Genomic DNA, 19,520 nt, shown 5'->3' with positions numbered 1-19,520 from the left:
AAAGATATTACAGAGAGTTGAAAGAAGGATTGTAGGTTGTAAGGGGGTGGGGATCAGAAGGAAGAAATATAGGTGCGTTATTAATAAACTCGTCTTTGTCGTCTTTCGAGAGGACGAGCAAGAACGAAAACCTTCCCTCGTTTGTATCTTTTTTTTTTGTTTTTTCCGTAAACGCAACTTCGAAAACGATAGTTGCCGGTTTTCTTTCACTAATCATCTGTTCTTCGTTCTTTCGTACGCATCTATAAAACACCAACTAACAGAGTAATATTGATTTAACACTTTAGTCATTATATAAATTCGAAAATTAATTAATGTTATTATTAATTATTATTATTATTATTAATTATTATTATTATTATTATTATTATTATTATTATTATTATTCTATTATTATATATTATAATAATAATTATTATTATTATTACTTAGTTATACCCCATTACTACGTACGCGTTCACGCAATAATTGTACTGTTACGTACCTTATAGGTATGATCGTATAGCTGCAACAACAATAAACCATATTCATAGAGCATAAATCATAATCGTGTTTTTCTCAATCATTCTTATAATTATTTTTATCTAGATAAAGTTGTACGAATAAAAATATTTAATTTATCGTAAAGATCGACAGTGCAAGTTTGTGTAATGACACTTTGCATGCAAAGATGTAGAAATGGTTGCCTGTCTACAGGAGTATGGGAAAATAAAAAAATAAGATATTCTTTTCTATTCTTTCGTATGTAACAAAATTTTTCTAAAAAAATAAACTTACGAATGTGATGACGTTAATAACAAAGGAAACAGAGAAAGTCGTCAATCACAGAAAGAAATTATTAAACTCCTAAAAACGTAATAACATTATTTTTTTATTTCACACCTTTCTTTTTCTCCTGTCAACTTTCACCCGATGATGAAGATATTATATTTTTTCTTTTTATTTTTCTAATTTCACTTCATTCATCGAAATAACTTATAACTCGTACCAAATGAGCAACGATGCTTGAAATGTCTGTAAAAAATCAAAAACGGACAGGAACGTGACAGGTACGTCACGAACTCAGATCACCTTTAACGAAAGGGAAAACCATAATAGCGGTATCGTTTCCTGTGACTTGATCATTCCTATTGTGCATATATATATACACATATACATATATAATTATAGATGGATATTTATACCTAATGAGAATCTATATTATTATCATCTATAAAAATAATGTAGGCTTTATTTTTCTCATGTGAAATTAGTCGAACGTTAGTTTGAATAACACTACGGTACAAGTAAGTAAAATATATGTAAAAACGATTTCACAAATGGTGACGTCAGTCAGAACCATAGAAATAACGGCAAATATAGTCAACCCATTGTGGGTTATTCAGTAGATAATTAAAACCAACTGTAGATTTCATATCTCAGAATATGCCTACGCATAACTCTTACCGTGTACTATTTTTTTATTTAATTTCTATTTAATACGATAGTCGTACTAACTGACAACTCAATTTAAAATTATAGAAAAATTTATGTAGAAAAATAATTAATAAAAATTAAAAAGTATATATATATATGTCGAATAGTTGTTAATTCCACAATTATGCTCTATCTGAAATAATTGTAATATCTAATCGAATGAATTAATTTTTGACAAATTTTTATACTTACAATTTGTACGACAAAATTTTCGTAACCTAATTTGCAAAGAATATTATCATACATAAAGAAATTTAGAAAAACGATTGATGAAGTCAAACAAAAAATTCGAAAAAACTTGTACACGTTTTAAATGAAATTAATTATTACAAATAATATACAAAATTATATAAATTATACAAAATTATTGAAGATAATTATGATGATGTAGGAAAAATATTACCGATTCTAATGATGATAATGATGACTTAGAAAAAAAGTATTTTACTGAACTAGATAATATTATATATATACATATACTTTTCTCTCTCTTTCTCTTTCTCTCTTTCTCTCACTAGATCAAATTCTTTTCTAAGATGATTCGAAGACAGAGAGGAGGAATCCCGTATTACGAGGCCGTGGGGCAGAACAGTGAAACTGTAAGTAGTTTCTTTTTCCTTCCCATACATACTCTAAACCGGTCGTGCAACTACTTTAAGCAACACGAAGAGAGTTCGAGTCAGTTATCGAGAGACTTTCAAAACGATCGTGCGTGATCCTGGCCTAAATCAGGCCCAAGATGGCTTTCGGCCTTACGTCGTCGATATTCTTTGTGATTTTCGCTCTCGGTAACTTCGTTCATTCTGGGCCTTACGCTAACGAACGAATACCAAAGGACAACGTTACTACCACTATCGAAAAAAAAGATTCATTTGACACGAATCAAAATATTCCAAGGTTTGTCATTACTGTGATAAAAATCTTTTTATTTATTATTCTTTTTTTTTATATATATATATATATAAAATATTACAAATATAAAATAATAATTCAGAAAATGGTTAGGATGGAGAAAAATTATTGGAATACAACTAAACCAATCTTTTTAAGAACCCTTATATTGTATGCTAGGATCGATTATGTTGATTTTAAAATTCTTATGATCAATATAATAATTAGATAACGTTTAGATTAAAACAAAATAAATTTAATTGTTAGAGAACAAACAATATGTCTTTTTAAATGAAGTATTATATTTATATCTTTAAACTAATGTAAAGTAAAATATTAAACGTATTCGAATACATTAATCGTTGAAAGATAAACGATCTGAATTTCTTTTTTTATAGACAATGATCAAACTAAATCATTCAATTCGCTTTCATACCATAAAACGAAAACTTTCGAACAATTTTCTATTCGTTAAATATTAAATATATTTGAAATATATATATATATTATCTTTAAATAAGTAATACTATCTCTGTAGATAATCATATTTAAATATATAAAAATAATCGTTTTCCCTCGATATATTCGATGCACGTAAGTAAAAGAAGATCAGGAGCGAACGAACGAAGACTCTGTCCGTTCCACTTTGTCCATTTCGATCCGGTCAGCAATAAATGACAAAGTGGACCGTGCAGAACGAACACTAACTTCTTTTGTTTTTAATGTTTGATTTCCTTATTAAGATAAATCGCGACATACGCGACGCCATATTCGATCGCGAAAGAAAACGCGTTGATGAAAGACAATAAAAAAAAAAAAAAGGAAAATAAAAAAACATGCTTAGTCAGAATTTCGTTAACAATTTATAAACGATAAAAGTCTCATTAGAAACTTCATAAATTACTTTAGCAAGCGATCTCGTCAAATCCGTGATTTTCATTTAACGCATGATATATTTGCACGCTTCTTTAACCTACTTTTCACGAAAACAAAGCAAAAATATCTACGATTTGTCTCTCATTTTTTTTTTCTTTTTATTATAAATATAAATCACACGTAAAACTTTGAAAATGATTTATAGTTCGGTGTTCGTAATAGTAATTAAACGATACTATAGTTCAACTATCTTATCCATTTTCTCGCAGCTTTAGTAACCTTGACACAGAGAATGATTACGAATACGAAGACGAAGATGAGGATCTTGAAAAATATAAAATTGCATCCAGGAAATTGTTGGATGATAGTAAAAGAGCATTTTCCTTGTTTGGTACAGTTGAATCTGTCTTCTCAGCAATGGCTAATAGTTTGAATAATATAGTGAGTAGTATGATGGGAACACAATCGAAAAGTTCAACTATGCGAAGTAATAGAATCAGTTATAGAAATCATCAATTATTAAGAATATTTCCTGTAACTAATGAACATATTACTGAACTTCGTGAACTCAGGGATTCTGAACCTGATGATATTAAATTTTGGAACGATCCCATATTGAATAGGTAAAATTATAATATAATATTGTTATCGTAATATATTTTCAAAGTATTTTTCATTTTAAATTACAAAATTATTTAATAAAATATCTTATCTTTTAAATATATATCTTAACGTGTATATATATATAATGCATGAGATATTTTATTCTATAAATATATTAATAATAATAATAATAATTAACAGTTTATTCAACGTCAGAGCCAAAAACTTCGACAGTAATAAAGAAATATTAATACTTTGTTTTATTAATTAGGACAACCGATGTCGTTGTTGGACCGGACATAGTTTCGGATGTGAAGGAATACTTGAAGAGTCGTAAAATTGATTTTAAAGTACTCATATCGGATATTCAGGTACTTATATTGTTTAATCAACGTTATATAACAGAAAGCTAAAAAAAAAAAAAGAAAAAGAAACAAATTAAAACAAATTATACGATTTTTTGTTTGTTAGAATTCTACAAAAAATTCTAAATAATAATTTAAACAGTACTTCCGACATATTATATTCTTAGATATTTTCCTTTTTTTTTCTTTTTTCATAAGTATACAATTATTCAAATATAATGAAAGACAGAAAGGAGTGCCAGTCTCATGGTCGACTTTCTTGTCGAGCAACCTGTTCAATGTTGAAACGATAATAATCAGGTATATGCTATCTTTTATTTCTAAATGAACATTAATCATTAGCCACATCCTGGCCCAAATAAAGTGAAAACGTTTTTGCCATTTACCTTGACGACTTAGAAACTTTCCTTGTCTTAGAAGACGATCAATTACCAAAACCCAAAGATGTCTAAGGAACAACGTGCCGATCTTGTAAACAATCAAGGACACACCATGACTTGGAGACGATATCATCGATACGGGGGTACCGTTTTCTTTTTTATTAACAAAAAAAAAAAAGAAATAAAAAAATAATAAAAAGAAAAGACATAAAATGAAACATCCATAAAAATGTTTTTAGAAATCTTAAGATATTTGGAATATCTCTCATTCAGATATCCAACCATGGTTGAGATAATTACCATTGGTCATAGTTACGAAGGATTACCTATTAAAATGGTTAAGATATCAACTGGACCTAAACGTGACGGTGAACCAAAACCTGCTATCTGGATAGATGCTGGTAAATATTTTTTTTATATCTTTTTTATTATCGTATTAAAATACATTTATAGTTTTATAAATTTTTAGTATAAGTTTATATATATATAGTTAGTATAAGTTTGATATATATATGATACATTTTTTATTTCCTTATCTTATTATTCGAAATTTCAGGTATGCATGCCAGGGAATGGATCAGTATAGCTGTAGCGACCTATATTTTAAGTCAGTTGGTCGAAAGAAACTCGTCTTACACGAAATTGTTGGACGTTACCGATTGGATGATCTTACCTGTTGCGAATCCAGATGGATATGAGTATACACACACGCATGATCGACTTTGGAGAAAAACGAGAAGTTATCACGGTGATCATAGTGCCAGGTAAAAAGAAAATTTAATTAATCTTTCTCAAATTATTGAATTAATGTTTTAACAAAAATTATATTTATTTTCCTTGAATATTTTAATGCGTGTGTGTGCGTGTGTGTATGTGCGGATGATATTAGTTTATAATTATTTTGTATATTATATAATATATTTTTCATATTTTATTAATATCGAACTTTTATGAAAAAAATCATTTTAAAGGAAAATATGATTTTTCACATATATCAGACATCTAAATAATAAATTTTGTTGAAATTTTAGATACTCGCCATCAAGTTTATTTCATTTAATGTCACATTACACCAGATGGTTCTGGACAAAATGCGAAGGTGTAGATCCAAATCGGAACTTTGGATATCAATGGGGTGAACGTAACAATGGTGGAACAAGTTTGGATCCTTGTCATGAAACTTATGCTGGTCCTTATGCATTTTCAGAACCAGAAACCAAAGCAATTGCTGAATATATTATGGCTAATCGACAAAACATTAGGTATACTTATTTTCAAATTTCTTATCGCGTTTTATATTTTTCTTTTTAATCAAATCTAAACGTTTGTATATATAAGTATATATATATATATACGTGTTTTATTTTATTTTATTAATTTTATTTCTGTATAGAATGTATCTGACGTTACATTCATATGCACAAATGTGGTTATCACCTTGGGCTTATGTTAGAAATAATCCAGTAGATTATTCAGAATTAACAAGCATAGCAAGAAGAGCTGTTAACGCAATAGCAAAAGTTCATGGTACCAGTTATCAAGCTGGTCCAGCAGCTGATCTCTTGTATCCAACCTCAGGTATATATATATTTCTAATACAATACAATAATAATAACTTTAAATTACATTAAAAATTACTAAGGGAAAAAAATAGAAACTCGTATCTTCTTTTATTTCATTACTTTTTTTTTATCGACGATTGTAACATTGATAATAATCTATTGGAAATTCCAATTAATAAAATGGAAAATAATTGTCGAATGAAATGTGAGATAAGAGTTTTAATCGATCGCATTTATCTTATTGATAAAAAACAAAAAAAAAAGAAACATGGAATAAAATAACGGAGCAGTTGAATTTAATTACGGATTCGGATAAAGAAAATCTTTCCTATAAAATATATAAAAAAAATCAATGATAGGAAGAAACATTTTTTTTTATTCGATTTCACAGATTCTTTTTTTTTCGTCTTTTAGGAGCTTCGGACGATTGGGCCAAAGTTACGGCTGGGATTAAATATGCTTACACGATTGAACTTAGGGATCGTGGAACTTATGGTTTTCTACTTCCTGCAACACAAATTGTACCAACGGGAAGAGAAATTTGGGCTGGAATACGAGCCATAGCTCGTCTAGTCACATGCAATACGTAACGCTAATCTAATTACGTGGATCTATTTATTATTTGATATTGAACAACGAAATGATATATCTCCATACGTTAAGATAGATAGACGATAAATTTAGATAGAATTTATTTCAAGAGTGCAAATGCCGTTACGGTGACCGCAAATTTTTTTTAATTTAATCGATCAGAACGGTTTCATTTTTTTTTTGTTTTTTCTGTTTTATTTTTCTTCTATTTTCATTAGAACATTTTTAGCTAGTCAAAATTTATAACATCTCATGTATTTATATTATTTTAGAAATGTTAGAGGCAATACTTGGTTAATGTGTGTGTGAGGTACTCGTAAATTATATATATTTATGGTATATTTTTAATATTTTAGATTTTAGAATAGAAAACAGAATGGAACGAGAATATACAATTATTAATAGAATTTATCGATCGTTAACAAATCCCAAACTACTCAGGTTTATATGTTTATTGTTTCGTTTTATTATCATTTATATATCACTGTCATTTTTCCAATAATATTGTTATGTACGTATCATTTTTAATATTTGTAATAATTATTATACGATGTACTCGAGCATAAAACTGCCATTTGTACAGATATGATATTATTATTATTATTATTATATTATATATTGTTAATATATAAATTATTTATATTTGTTAAATATGAAATTTATACTTTATCCTATTTTAATTTAAAATAAAAGAAAAGAAAATGATTTCCATCTTATATTGTTAATTTAAATTGTTCATTGAAATACCGAAGTTTATTATATAAATAATATCGTCTGAACTTAGAGGTTTCAATAAATCTACAAATCAAATTACAATTATTAGATTACGCAATTAATACAATACAAAAATTAGTGGGCATGATACCAATCTTTTTGAGTACTCTCCTTATCAAAAGAAACCTAAATTTAACGATATTCTTATCAGATATCACTAATAGTTCCTCATATATATATATCGACAAATTTAATTCATTTTCAGTTATTCAATACCTCTCACAATAATGTTATTCCAATACCTACTTGCCACCTGCCTGGTAATTCAGGGTAAGTGTTTAAAAATGAAAAAAAAAATAGAAACAACCAAAACTTGCCACTCTTCATCCATTCCATCAATAGAAACGCGCGTAATAAATAATAGAAAAATAATAAAAAAGTAAATGAAATGTTTAAACATAAAAAATTGTTTAGCATGCTGGGCCACACCTTTAACCCCACGTATAACGGGTGGAAATGATGCCACACCTGGCCAATTTCCATACCAAGTATCTGTCCAATGGGGTGTACCACCTCTGGTCAAGTTTAGACATGTTTGCGGTGGATCTCTCATAGCTGATAATTATGTATTGACCGCTGGACATTGCGTATTGAAGTTTGGAAAATTGAAGGTTGCAGTTGGTAAACATTATCTTACTCAAACCGAAAAAACTGAACAAGTTGTCGACGTTAGTCAGACGATCGTTCACTCAGGCTACAAGGGGTATAAAATATTCATCATTATATTATTATTATTATTATAAAATATGAATTAATAATTGATCTCTTACTAATAAAAAAAAAACAAACAAATTCAAAAATTTTTCAGAGGTGTAGCACAACACGATATCGCTCTGTTGAAACTTAAAACACCATTGACGATCAACGCAAGAGTAGCACCACTTCAGCTTCCAATTCAAGATCAAGTACAAACCGGATTTGTTGTTCTTAGTGGATGGGGTTCGGTATCAAGAAACATTCTACCAGTACTTCCAAAGGTTCTTCAAACAGCAACATTATCTCTCATGGAAAACAGTGAATGTTTGGCTCAACTCCAATCAGTCAAATCTGTCATTGGACAGAAACCACAACTTTACCCGACTCAAGTTTGCACCAGTGCCGGAGAAAAATCTAATCTTTCTGCTTGTTCTGTAAGTTTCTTTTTCTTTTTTCTTTTCTATTTTTACAAATTGAAATCAATTTATTAAAAGCATCGTATTCGTATTTAATCGTGATCGAGAGATGTATCGATGATGTATTTTATTTTTTTGTTTTTAGGGTGACTCTGGTGGTCCATTAGTTCAATATATTGATTCGAAACCTGTCCAAGTTGGTATCGTTTCATGGGGTACTCTTCCATGTGGTCATGGAATGCCATCAGTTTATACACGCGTTGCTTCTTACTCCGACTGGATCCAACAACATGTTAAATAATTATTATAGGCTTTTTTACGAGATCATTAATTATAAGATCGAATTTATTGAAATAAAAAAATAGAGAAAAAAAATTTTAATAAAATATTATTACAATCATTTGAATTATGGATCATGAATTTTCCTTCGATGACAAAAATAATTCTCTCTAACATTTTCCTTTTTTTCTTCCGTAATTTATTTTAAATATGATATATATATCATTCTTTGAATTAAAATATATTTTCTATTTTAGATTGTTCAAGAAATAAACTTACTATTGAATCATATTTTTAAGCTATATCTTATTATAACATAATTCGGATAAACTAGAATCGTAATTTTTAATATGAAAAAACGTAATTAATTTGTACAATAAATTCAGAAACTTTTTAATAGTTCTGTATAATTAAATTAACAAGGAACAAGTGCATGATATGTTAGTTTCTTAAATGAGTGACAACGAATCGTATCTGAAGATATTGGTTTTTTTTTGTTTCTATCTAAGTAGATAATATATCGCCCTCGATTGTATTGAAACAGATAATAATAAACTTAATTTATTGGTTAATCAAAAAAATAAAACTTATGCTCACTGAAACAATTGCCATTGTATGACTTCTGCAATGACTTCTTTATTTAAGATATCACATTATTCTTTTTCAATAGAAATCAATGAATTTTCTTTATCCGATTTTTTTTATCTCAACAGGGGGATTAAGTTCTTTAGAATTTTTATTAAGTATTCATAGCGATGATTTTTTTGTTTCTCCTTCGGATATATCAATCTTAAATATTATATTCCATTGTCATTATTTCAATAATTTCTTTCTTTTTTATCGTTTTAAAAGTCCATTCTTCCATAAAATGAAAAAGATTTCTAAATTTATCCAATAATATTATTATTAATGTAACTTATTTGTTAAAATGATTAAATAATAATGCAACGTTAATAGTATTGGATTTTTTTTTAACATTAAAAAGTAATAACGATAACGTTACACGAGAATCTTGACTGTAAAAATGAAAAAGGCAAACAAATTGATTTTTCAATCACAATGGAATAAGGTAAATAAGTGCTTCCGTACCTAGTGCAAAATCTTTCTTATCTTATTTCTATCGTTGCAAGGATTACAAGAAAAAAATATCATTTTTATTGTTTTTTTTCCAACTCAATCATTGATATCTCGTTACTGACACGTTTCAAAACTGGCTATATAAAACGAAGAAGAAAATCTAAATGCATATCAAACAACATGATGAAACTCATTGTCTTCGCAGCACTTTTTGTCGCGGCTATTGCCGGTAAGTAAAATTAAACGTTACACTAGTTACTTTTTTAATTCATCAAATTAATTAACAAAGCTTCAAAAAATGTAAAATAAAAATAGGATATTATTAACATGATTTATTATTATTACTGCAATTATAATCCAATTAATTTTTTATTATGTAATGATTTTAAATTGAATAATTAAATAAATATAATAATTATTTATTATTATATTTATTTAATTAAAATAATTATATATTATATTTAAATATTATATTTATTTTAATTAAAATAATGTGTTTTACAAAAAAAATATACGAAATTAAGCATCGATCGAATACTTTGGTACAAAAATATTAAAAAAAAAAAAAAAAATAAATATGCTAAAAGCAAAGTTAATCATTTTGATGTGTGAACGATTATATTACATTAAAACAATACGACATAATATTAAATAGAAAAAACTAATAATGATTATAATGTTTGCATATGCAGAGAAACCCTATCTAGGTTTCAACTTGCCCATATTTTCTCCCCGTATCACTGGTGGATCAAACGCAAATAGAAACGAATTTCCTTATCAAGTTTCCTTGCAATATGGACTATCTTCATCTAGTCTTAAACACTTTTGTGGTGGATCGATCTTAAACGAACAATGGATTTTAACTGCTGGACATTGTGTTTTGGCTGTACCAAGTTACGGAATATTCGCAGTGAAAGCTGGAAAATATAATATTGCACTCTCCGAAAGTGGTGAACAACAAAGGATTGTAATTAAACAAATCGTACATGAATACTATCTCGGGTAAGTTAAAATTTATCATTTAATATTGAAATATTATCTCCTTGATGAGGGAATAATTTTGCAATGCAAACAGATATATTTATATATATATTCGTTATATAATAAATAATTATTATTATAAATAAATATATTCATAATTTTACATTTTAAATGATAACTTTATATTTATAAATAAGAATTAAATTTGCATATTTTTATTAATCGTACGAATTAAACGAATGAAAATAATTTTCTTATAAATATTTTTTTCAAATTCCAGTGGCGTTAATCCATATGACATTGCTCTATTGAAATTGAGTGCACCATTGAATTTAAACAGTGCAGTATCCCCAATAAAATTACCAGTAGCCGGATCAATTCCATCAGGTACTAGCGTTCTCAGTGGTTGGGGATCAATATCAACTTCTTCAATCGCTGAAATGCCAGACATTTTACAAAAAGCTAATCTTCCACTGATCACTATTAGTACCTGTCGTCAAGCTATGAATAAAGTTATTGGATCAACACCACTTCACGAGACTAACATTTGCACTGGGCCTTTAACTGGTGGATATTCAGCTTGCAGCGTAAGAATCAAATTTTGATTGAATCGTTTTATAAACTCAAATTATTAAGTGATTTTCTAATTATCTTAAACGTGATATTCGTGTTTAAATTATAGGGTGATTCCGGTGGTCCTCTTGCCATTAAGAGCGCTAATGGTGTTGAAGTAGTTGGTGTTGTTTCTTGGGGTATTATACCATGTGGTACTCGTGGAGCACCATCGGTTTATACCAGAGTATCCGCATTCAACAGTTGGATCCAAAATAAAATTAATAGCAATTAATTATTCATTTGACATTATTATTAATACGACACTTTCGATCAATCAGATTACGTTTTAATGAAATTATTTTATTGAATAAAAAAACTTTTTCAAAACTTCGTACAATCTTATTTATATTTTATAATACGTGTTTTTCTCCAACCAAGAAAATATTTTTTATCGTTCCATACATTGTATATATGTGTGTGTGTGTTTATTTCTCCTAATCTTTTTTTATAATTTTTTTTAACTGCCTATCTTAATATTTCTATAAATTCATAGAAAAGATAATATAATACGTCATTAGTATATCTTTCTCGTTTCGATCAATTTTATCGATAAGCGTATTTAATGCATTTATTTACGATCAGATTAAATTATAAATAAGAACAAAAAGTAAAGCATGCGGAAAAATTTTTTTAATCTAATCCTGACCTTTCCAAAGATAAAAGAATCAAGGTCCGGTATTCCATTGAAAGAAATCCTGTAATACATAGAACACGACAAAAAGGAACCAGTTTAGATGTAGGAACACGATGTGATAGAAAATCGAGTTCCTCCTCCGCAAAATGATCTTCCGCATCCGTTCTAAGCTCTCACCCGGACACTTCGGAAAACGATCATTCGATCTCGAATGTTTAAGCTTAACGAATCGTGTTAAACAACGACAAAAGAAAAAAGAGATTTATTTAAGTTTTTAATAATTAAGATTTCAACAATGATCGATGTGTTATCGTTGTTCATTTTATATTTAAGTGTTGTTACGTGTAAAGAAATTGAAGGTGAGAGAAGTTATATATATATAACAGCCCTTTTAAAAATATAATAATTAAAATAAATAATAATAATTAAATTACCTATAATGAGAATCACGCTTACACAAAAATTAATTTCTTAATTAATTAAAATAATATTAATATATATATTAATTGCAATCAATCGATAAATTAATAAACTAAATTATTATCTAACGATCATAGAAATCCCACAACGATCAATGATGTTAGCCCAAAGACCAATAAGAATAGTTGGTGGAAAGAATGCAGAAAAAGGATTATATCCCTGGCAACTGTCCATTCATTGGGGTGATCCTTTACGTAAATTACCACCAAGACACGTATGCGGTGGAAGTTTGTTAACAGCAGGCTGGGTGTTAACAGCTGGCCACTGTAAAACTCTGGCACCAAAAAGAGGAGAATTTCTTATTTTAGCTGGTAAACATAAGTTAGGTGTTTTAGAAGATACTGAACAAAGTAGGAAGGTTGTTGAAACATTTGTCTATCCTTTATACAACGGGTGAGTTATTTTCTTTTTCTCTTTTGATATTATTTTCATAATATAACAATTTTAGCGTATTGTATTTTTTTTTTAATTTAAAATGTATGACAACGAAAAACAACAAAAAAATATTTAGATCCGTCGCACCGTACGATATAGCACTGATGAAATTGGAATCCCCATTCGAATTAAATCCATTCGTATCAACGGTTCTACTACCATATCCAGAAACTATTCCCGAAGGTGAAGCCATATTAACTGGATGGGGTAGCATCGGTAGAACGAAATTACCCGAAAATCCAGAAATACTTCAATCCGCTATGTTACCTATCTTAAATTACGATTTATGTAAACGTACGTTGGATAAAAGTTTACGTCACGAGGGCAGGAATCCTTTACACCCTTCGAATATTTGTACAGGACCATTGGATGGTAGTTTATCAGCTTGCAAGGTTTAATTCTTCCTTTGATATAAATATTTCAATTTTACGATGAATTTTTCTTTGCTCTAACAATTTTCTATATTTAATTTTCTTTTCCCCTTTAGAGAGATTCAGGAGGACCATTGGTATCGTTAAACGCATTTGGTCAAGCAGAAATAATTGGGATAGTTTCATGGGGTCTTTTCCCATGTGGCGGTAAAAATGCACCATCGGTTTACACTAGAGTATCTGCTTATATCACTTGGATTACCTGGTTGATGTTGAATCATTAATGATTCATTCAATAAATTTCAACGATGGAACAATTGTAAAAATTACGTTCTTGAAATTGTTGTATTATAAATATTTTATTGTCGAGTAAAAAATAATTATATTAATATATAATAGATACCCGGCTGGTGTACAGATAAAAAATAAACATTTGATTAATTATTATTAGATTATGGCATTTGTAGGTATTGACTTGTAACATACTTTCTAATGGCAATTCGTTTTGCATATATAATATAAAACATATTTATATATATATATATACTATACTTAAATATAAAAACAAAAATATACATCACTTTTTTGTTCTTAAAAGTAATACAAAATATTAATCATAAATATAACTCGAAATAATAAATGTATCGGTAATTATATGAAAGTATACTAATTCAACAAAAATTCATTTTATCATTTTTCATTCGATAAAACAAATAATTTCAATTTGAAATATGTCATAAAATCAATTCTTTTTTTCGTTTCATTTTTCGACTTATTTTAGTCAACTTTAAAAATTATCGAATACAACTATCGAGTATATAAATCTATTTAAAATAATTTATAACGATTTGCAAGCTTCAGCGATAACCTGGACAGCAGCTAATGCTTCCTTAGCAGTAGGAACGATGTAACGTGCTGGTAAAACAAAACCATGAACTCCCGTATCTCTCAATTCGATAGTGTAAGAATATTTGATTTTTAACATTGCTTTAGCCCAATCATCGGATCCACCTGCTGCTGCATACAAAGTTGTTGCACTGTTACCAACTGTATAAGAACTCGATGCAACATCTGCTTTTTTCATCGCGTTGGCAGCATAATGACCGATTCTGTCAAGATCAGCGTAATCTGGTGGGACACGACGATCATAACCCCATGGATATAAGAAATATTGACCATAACTGTGGAACGTTAGGTAAGCCTAAAGTAAACGAACAAAAAGAAAATCAAAATATACCAGAAACAACGAACACATTGATCGACCCTTTTTTTTTTTTTGTAAACATATTTTATATTAAAACCGACCTTGAAATCAGCTGCACTGGCTTCGAAGAAATTCTTAACAGCATTTGTTTCCGGTTCAGAGAATGCTGCAGAACCGGCAAATATATCGCTACAAGGATTTTTACTGGTACCCAATCCGCCCCACTTGTAACCGAAATTACGATTAAGATCTACGCCAACGCATTGAGTACCAACAAAATTACGTCGATTTTTTCTCCACAAACGATCATTCGTGAATGTGTATTCGTATCTGATAGAACAAAGAAAAAGAAAATAAAACAACAGGATCGTTAAGATCATGAATATCTAAAATAACTATGTTCACAAATAGAAATCAATGTGTTTATATATACCCATCTGGATTTGCAACAGGAAGTATATAATAATCAGCCTCTAGTGACTCGCTATTTTCAACAAGATAATCAATGATGTAAGTTACTGCAGCTGGTGAAATCCATTCTCTGGCATGAATACCACCATCTATCCATAAAGCTGGAACTCCAGCCTTTCCATTACTAATTCTAAGAACCTAAACGATAATCCAATTTTGTATATATATATAAAATAAAAAAATTAAAGAAATATTCTTTTTTATTTTCGCAATTGATTTTTTTTCAAAGCTGAGAATGATGATGATACCTTCAAGGGTCTACCTTCGGCAGAATTACCAATGTTCATGACTGAACAAACGTCTGGATAAGTTTGTGCCAAGAAATCGAGATATCCGTAAATGTCATCGAGTCGATGATAACTCGACCATTCCATTCTGTGACCTAATGATAAGATCTTATAAATTACATTATAACTGTATTAGGAATGACACGTGGGTAATAAAACCACTCTATAGATTCAGAGCATAAAAGTACATTTTTATAATCAATGAATAATTATTTAAAACAAACTAATATATATATAAATAAAAATAAATGTGTATAACTTAATAGTAGTGTATCTAATATGCATGTATATACATATATTTATATAAGAGAAAAGTGAAGAATGAAAATAAGCAGATTCTGAATCGACAGAGTGGGATTGCAAAGCCCAGAAAGCTCACCCCTAAAATGCCAAGGGCCACCACCTCCACCATAGGCACCATACACATTAGCTATGGGATAACGAAGAGGACGAGGACGTGGATGATATTTACTGCGTACTTTGACCACCATTCCCTCCCACCAAGCGTAACGAGCTAAAAAATTTCTACGATTCTCAATCCAACTAATATGATTCTAAATGTTCTAATCGAAAAATCTAATCGAAGAAGTTTTATCGACGTTTTCTTTCTCTTTTTCTACATCGAAATGAAAGAAATCGGATTAGAAATTATCGATCGATATAAAATGATCTATGGGAATTAAATAATAATTTAACATGTCGTTTAGGATTCTATTGGAAAATATAAATAATCTGACAGAATTGCAGAAATACTGACTTAGATTTCAAACGATAATTAATAGATCAAAGCAACATACGTGTATACGTATATATATAATATTTATATACAGGTGAATTGTAAGTAACGTATTACATATATTTATACATGCTTCTTCTAACAGATATAACTGTTACGTTGAATCAATATTGTCGGATTAAACTCACCGATCTGGGTCAGTAGTTTCAAACCATTAAAAAGGTCAACGACTTAAAAGATGTTTATCAATGTAATTCAAATGTTCAAATAAAAATGAAATTTCTAATTTCTGAGACGAAATAATTTCGAAAAAAGTAAATATTCTTATCATCGATCATTAGCTGTTTGACGAGGCGTTCCATTCTTTTGAAAACAGATCATTTTTTATCGTTTTTTTTTTATCGTCAAAGATCATGATTACTCTTGAGTAATTTTTTATTCATACATTTAGTTAGAATCTATGGATTAAGAACAAAGAAATCGAAGGATAGTCTCTTTCTATTGGAAAATCACTTTCTAACGGGTGATCTAGTAAGAGTTTCAATTTATTTTCAACAGCTTTCTTCGATACGTGATCGGTTTCGATAATGGAGTAACGATTATGTGCATTCGCATAAGTAATTTTGTGGAATAGTGTTAAAAGAAATGAAATCAGTTGGTGGATTTTTTCCTTTTTTTGTGTTTTTTCTTTTTTTTGGTTACCCTCGATTAAAATAGGATTCAATCGATTTTCTTTCCTTTTCTCTGACCAATTATTAAATTTAATGAAGCGTACAGAATAAAAGAAAAGAACAAGAAGAAGAATAGAATTGAATGATCGATAAGCAAAACGTGAATTATTATTGATAACGTTGATTCATTCGAATATAACAGGCAATGAAGACAGGCAGCACAAATAAGGAACGAAATAAAAAAGAAAAATACAAAAGAAAAACATAGGGAAACAAATTTATCATGCGAACCTTTGCGTCCCTCTAATTCCTCCATCAGTTCACTCGACAATGGTGGATTTTCTTCATTTATTGCTCTCTGCAGATCATTGATCACGACTTCGTATCGAAGATTCTTTTCTTTTAAAATGCGAGATGTTCTTGCGATCGCATCTTGCTTCACCATGATGTCCACGGTGGTATCGTTACTAAACCAGGGTGAACTTACTATTTATAAAAAAAAAAATAAAACAGAGAAAAATAAAATACAAAAATTATATTACATTCATTCCTTCCGGATAACAAATTGAAAATAAAATAAAAACAATAGAAGGCAATTAAATATGAATTCAATAAATAAAATAATAAATTAATAAAATAAATGACGCAACAAACGGGGAACGACGACGACGACGACGACGAATATGTTAGAAATAATACAAAAAAATAAAGAAATATAACGTGTTTACTAACATCCAATTTCCTGTAACTCGGAAAGGATATCCGATTGGAGAACGGGTTGTTCACAAGAAGGCCGAACCCTCCACAGTTGAGCTCCATCGTATGTGATCTTAGCTTCGCGAATTTTCACAGCTCTGCGAACGTTAGATCTGTCATCGAATCCTGAGGATTCCTCAACAATTTCGATCCAATCGGGTATAACGAATTCTCTTTTGGGTCGATTAACAGATGCCGAATCAACGATCTTAGTTAATGAAGATGCAATGGCCAAAATAACGAAGACAATGGCCCACCAACATTTTCTTCCTCTCTTCGAATGTGACGAAGAGGAAGAAATTGCTGAAGAAAAATAAGAAGTCTTCATTCTAGCCATTGCAAGACTAAGAGACACTGTCCTTTTAAGATCGGCTGGTTCGGCTTTTATAACGTTCAATCCGGTCGACGATCGGGGAAGACACTAACGGTATTCACTCTGCGCCTGCTTGCCACGAATTCCGAGGATCTTGTATGTCTATCTTTTTCTCTCTCTCTCTCTCTCTCTCTTTCCCCCTTTTTTTCTTTGTTTCTTTTCTTTTAGCACGATAAGCTCTTTTCCCAGGTAATCGCGAACACGTACTAAATTCGCTAAATATAAATTTCACTTCGTCCACTATCCTTGTCAAAAATTTTCTTTCTTTTCTTTTATTTTTCTCATTTATTTTTATATTATTATTATTATTTTATTTTTTTTTTTATTTTTATTTTTTGGCCTCTTTTTCCCTCGTTTTCATAATTTCTCTCTCTCTCTCTCTCTCTCTCTCTTTCAATTTATTTCAATAAAAGGAAAAAGAAGAAATGTATATTGTAAATTTCATTCTTCAATTATTTTCTTCATTCTTTAATTATTTTAAACACAGGAATTGGCAGCTATCGATTTTATGATTTTTTTTTATTTTTCAATGAGCTAAATTTTACTCGCTTATTATTTTCTTAATTGTGATACGTAGTTGTTGTAATGTTACAAAGCTCTAATGAGATCCATTTTTATATCCAATATAGATTTATTTTAAATCAATTTGATGATATTTTTACACGTAGTTTGATTTTGTTTCTCTTTATTTAATTTTTATTCCTTATTTTTTATGCAACATGAATTTATATTATTACTTTGTCTCTTGATAATAACATGCTACATTTTTAATATTTCTTTTTCTTTCTTCTTTGACTTTTTGTTTAAATTTAATTAACAAACGCGGGTCGCTACTTAATCCCCATTCTTTAATTATGATATCTATCATTTTATCCCGTATCAATCAAATACACTTTTGTATTCAATATAGATTTTATCACAATTTAAGTCATTTCCGAGATATATTTTTATATAATAGTTTGTTGTTTCTTTTTCTTTTTTATTTTCATGTTTTATTCTCAATATTGCACCGATTTAATCTAATCTAATCTGTAACCAATTCGAGATCATATACGTGTTAGATTTAAAATTTAGCTCAAGCTTTGTGTAAATAATAACATTTCGTTCTTGTTAGTTCATTTTTTAGGTATTTCCACTCGTGTTTTCTTTTGTTAATCGTACGATGACCACGATGACGCGACGATGAAGATGACGATAATAACGATGCTCAATCATTTCAGACAAAAATATATGCATAATCAATCCTTATTTATTGTTAGATTTATCAAAATAATCTTCTTTGTTCCGTGACATATCTACGAATGTTGTCTGAAATAATTTAAAATATTCACGAATAAAAGAAAGAAATTTTATTTTCATTATACGTTAAGAAATTTAAAATGTATGCGTTGAAAAAAAAAACAATTGTAGATGACGCATTAAATTTTTTTTATTTATTTATTATCTATTTTTAATACCAGAACCACTCATAAATCAAAGTTTAATTATAGTTATCATAGTTTTCAATTAAAAAATCGAAA

The 19,520-nt window shown here is 28.9% G+C and overlaps 4 protein-coding genes across 5 annotated transcripts; 3 read left to right on the top strand and 1 right to left on the bottom strand.

The window, feature by feature from the left end:
* Positions 1 to 3,603: 3,603 nt before the first annotated feature.
* Positions 3,604 to 7,274, top strand: LOC122526425 (carboxypeptidase B-like). 2 transcript variants are annotated; one of them, XM_043649823.1, is made up of 8 exons: positions 3,604 to 3,866; positions 4,118 to 4,217; positions 4,632 to 4,734; positions 4,831 to 4,992; positions 5,148 to 5,355; positions 5,623 to 5,853; positions 5,985 to 6,169; positions 6,568 to 7,274. In XM_043649823.1, exons 1-8 carry the CDS (start codon positions 3,661 to 3,663, stop codon positions 6,741 to 6,743), a joined length of 1,371 nt encoding a protein of 456 aa, XP_043505758.1. In that variant the 5' UTR covers positions 3,604 to 3,660; the 3' UTR covers positions 6,744 to 7,274. The 2 variants fall into 2 exon arrangements, with proteins under 2 accessions (XP_043505758.1, XP_043505757.1); XM_043649822.1 differs by having other exon boundaries at positions 4,629 to 4,734.
* A 312-nt stretch (positions 7,275 to 7,586) lies between these two features.
* On the top strand, positions 7,587 to 11,846 carry LOC122526391 (prostasin-like). The gene is made up of 6 exons (XM_043649772.1): positions 7,587 to 8,221; positions 8,327 to 8,648; positions 8,776 to 8,922; positions 10,642 to 10,988; positions 11,248 to 11,554; positions 11,650 to 11,846. Exons 1-6 carry the CDS (start codon positions 7,902 to 7,904, stop codon positions 11,812 to 11,814), a joined length of 1,608 nt encoding a protein of 535 aa, XP_043505707.1. The 5' UTR covers positions 7,587 to 7,901; the 3' UTR covers positions 11,815 to 11,846.
* Positions 11,847 to 12,793: 947 nt separating this feature from the next.
* On the top strand, positions 12,794 to 13,786 carry LOC122526372 (trypsin-like). Its single transcript, XM_043649751.1, has 3 exons — positions 12,794 to 13,089; positions 13,208 to 13,523; positions 13,619 to 13,786. Exons 1-3 carry the CDS (start codon positions 12,794 to 12,796, stop codon positions 13,784 to 13,786), a joined length of 780 nt encoding a protein of 259 aa, XP_043505686.1.
* A 509-nt stretch (positions 13,787 to 14,295) lies between these two features.
* Positions 14,296 to 18,023, bottom strand: LOC122526278 (carboxypeptidase B-like). Its single transcript, XM_043649586.1, has 6 exons — positions 17,604 to 18,023; positions 17,163 to 17,357; positions 15,426 to 15,559; positions 15,140 to 15,315; positions 14,808 to 15,036; positions 14,296 to 14,703 (listed from the first exon to the last, which is right to left on the bottom strand). The coding sequence occupies exons 1-6, from the start codon at positions 17,962 to 17,964 to the stop codon at positions 14,341 to 14,343; spliced, it is 1,458 nt and encodes a 485-aa protein (XP_043505521.1). The 5' UTR covers positions 17,965 to 18,023; the 3' UTR covers positions 14,296 to 14,340.
* Positions 18,024 to 19,520: the final 1,497 nt, after the last annotated feature.

This window comes from Polistes fuscatus, unplaced genomic scaffold (genome assembly GCF_010416935.1).
Source record: "Polistes fuscatus isolate 324 unplaced genomic scaffold, CU_Pfus_HIC Scaffold11, whole genome shotgun sequence".
Classification (NCBI taxonomy): Eukaryota; Metazoa; Arthropoda; class Insecta; order Hymenoptera; family Vespidae; genus Polistes; species Polistes fuscatus.
The sequence above is the reverse complement of the archived record's forward strand: the minus strand, read 5'-3'. Positions and strand labels throughout refer to the sequence as shown.

Bases quoted from the DNA above. Each gene is read 5' to 3' on its own strand.
- LOC122526425 (XM_043649822.1), top strand. From the start codon at position 3,661: ATGGCTAATAGTTTGAATAATATAGTGAGTAGTATGATGGGAACACAA. The intron at 5,356-5,622 runs GTAAAAAGAAAA...TTGAAATTTTAG, and splicing joins CACGGTGATCATAGTGCCAG to ATACTCGCCATCAAGTTTAT. The intron at 5,854-5,984 runs GTATACTTATTT...ATTTCTGTATAG, and splicing joins GCTAATCGACAAAACATTAG to AATGTATCTGACGTTACATT.
- LOC122526391 (XM_043649772.1), top strand. From the start codon at position 7,902: ATGAAATGTTTAAACATAAAAAATTGTTTAGCATGCTGGGCCACACCT. The intron at 8,222-8,326 runs GTATAAAATATT...AAAATTTTTCAG, and splicing joins GTTCACTCAGGCTACAAGGG to AGGTGTAGCACAACACGATA. The intron at 8,649-8,775 runs GTAAGTTTCTTT...TTTTGTTTTTAG, and splicing joins CTAATCTTTCTGCTTGTTCT to GGTGACTCTGGTGGTCCATT.
- LOC122526372 (XM_043649751.1), top strand. From the start codon at position 12,794: ATGTTAGCCCAAAGACCAATAAGAATAGTTGGTGGAAAGAATGCAGAA. The intron at 13,090-13,207 runs GTGAGTTATTTT...AAAAATATTTAG, and splicing joins GTCTATCCTTTATACAACGG to ATCCGTCGCACCGTACGATA. The intron at 13,524-13,618 runs GTTTAATTCTTC...TTTCCCCTTTAG, and splicing joins GTAGTTTATCAGCTTGCAAG to AGAGATTCAGGAGGACCATT.
- LOC122526278 (XM_043649586.1), bottom strand. From the start codon at position 17,964: ATGGCTAGAATGAAGACTTCTTATTTTTCTTCAGCAATTTCTTCCTCT. The intron at 15,037-15,139 runs GTATATATAAAC...TTGTTCTATCAG, and splicing joins CCTGTTGCAAATCCAGATGG to ATACGAATACACATTCACGA. The intron at 14,704-14,807 runs GTCGGTTTTAAT...CGTTTACTTTAG, and splicing joins CCAGTGCAGCTGATTTCAAG to GCTTACCTAACGTTCCACAG.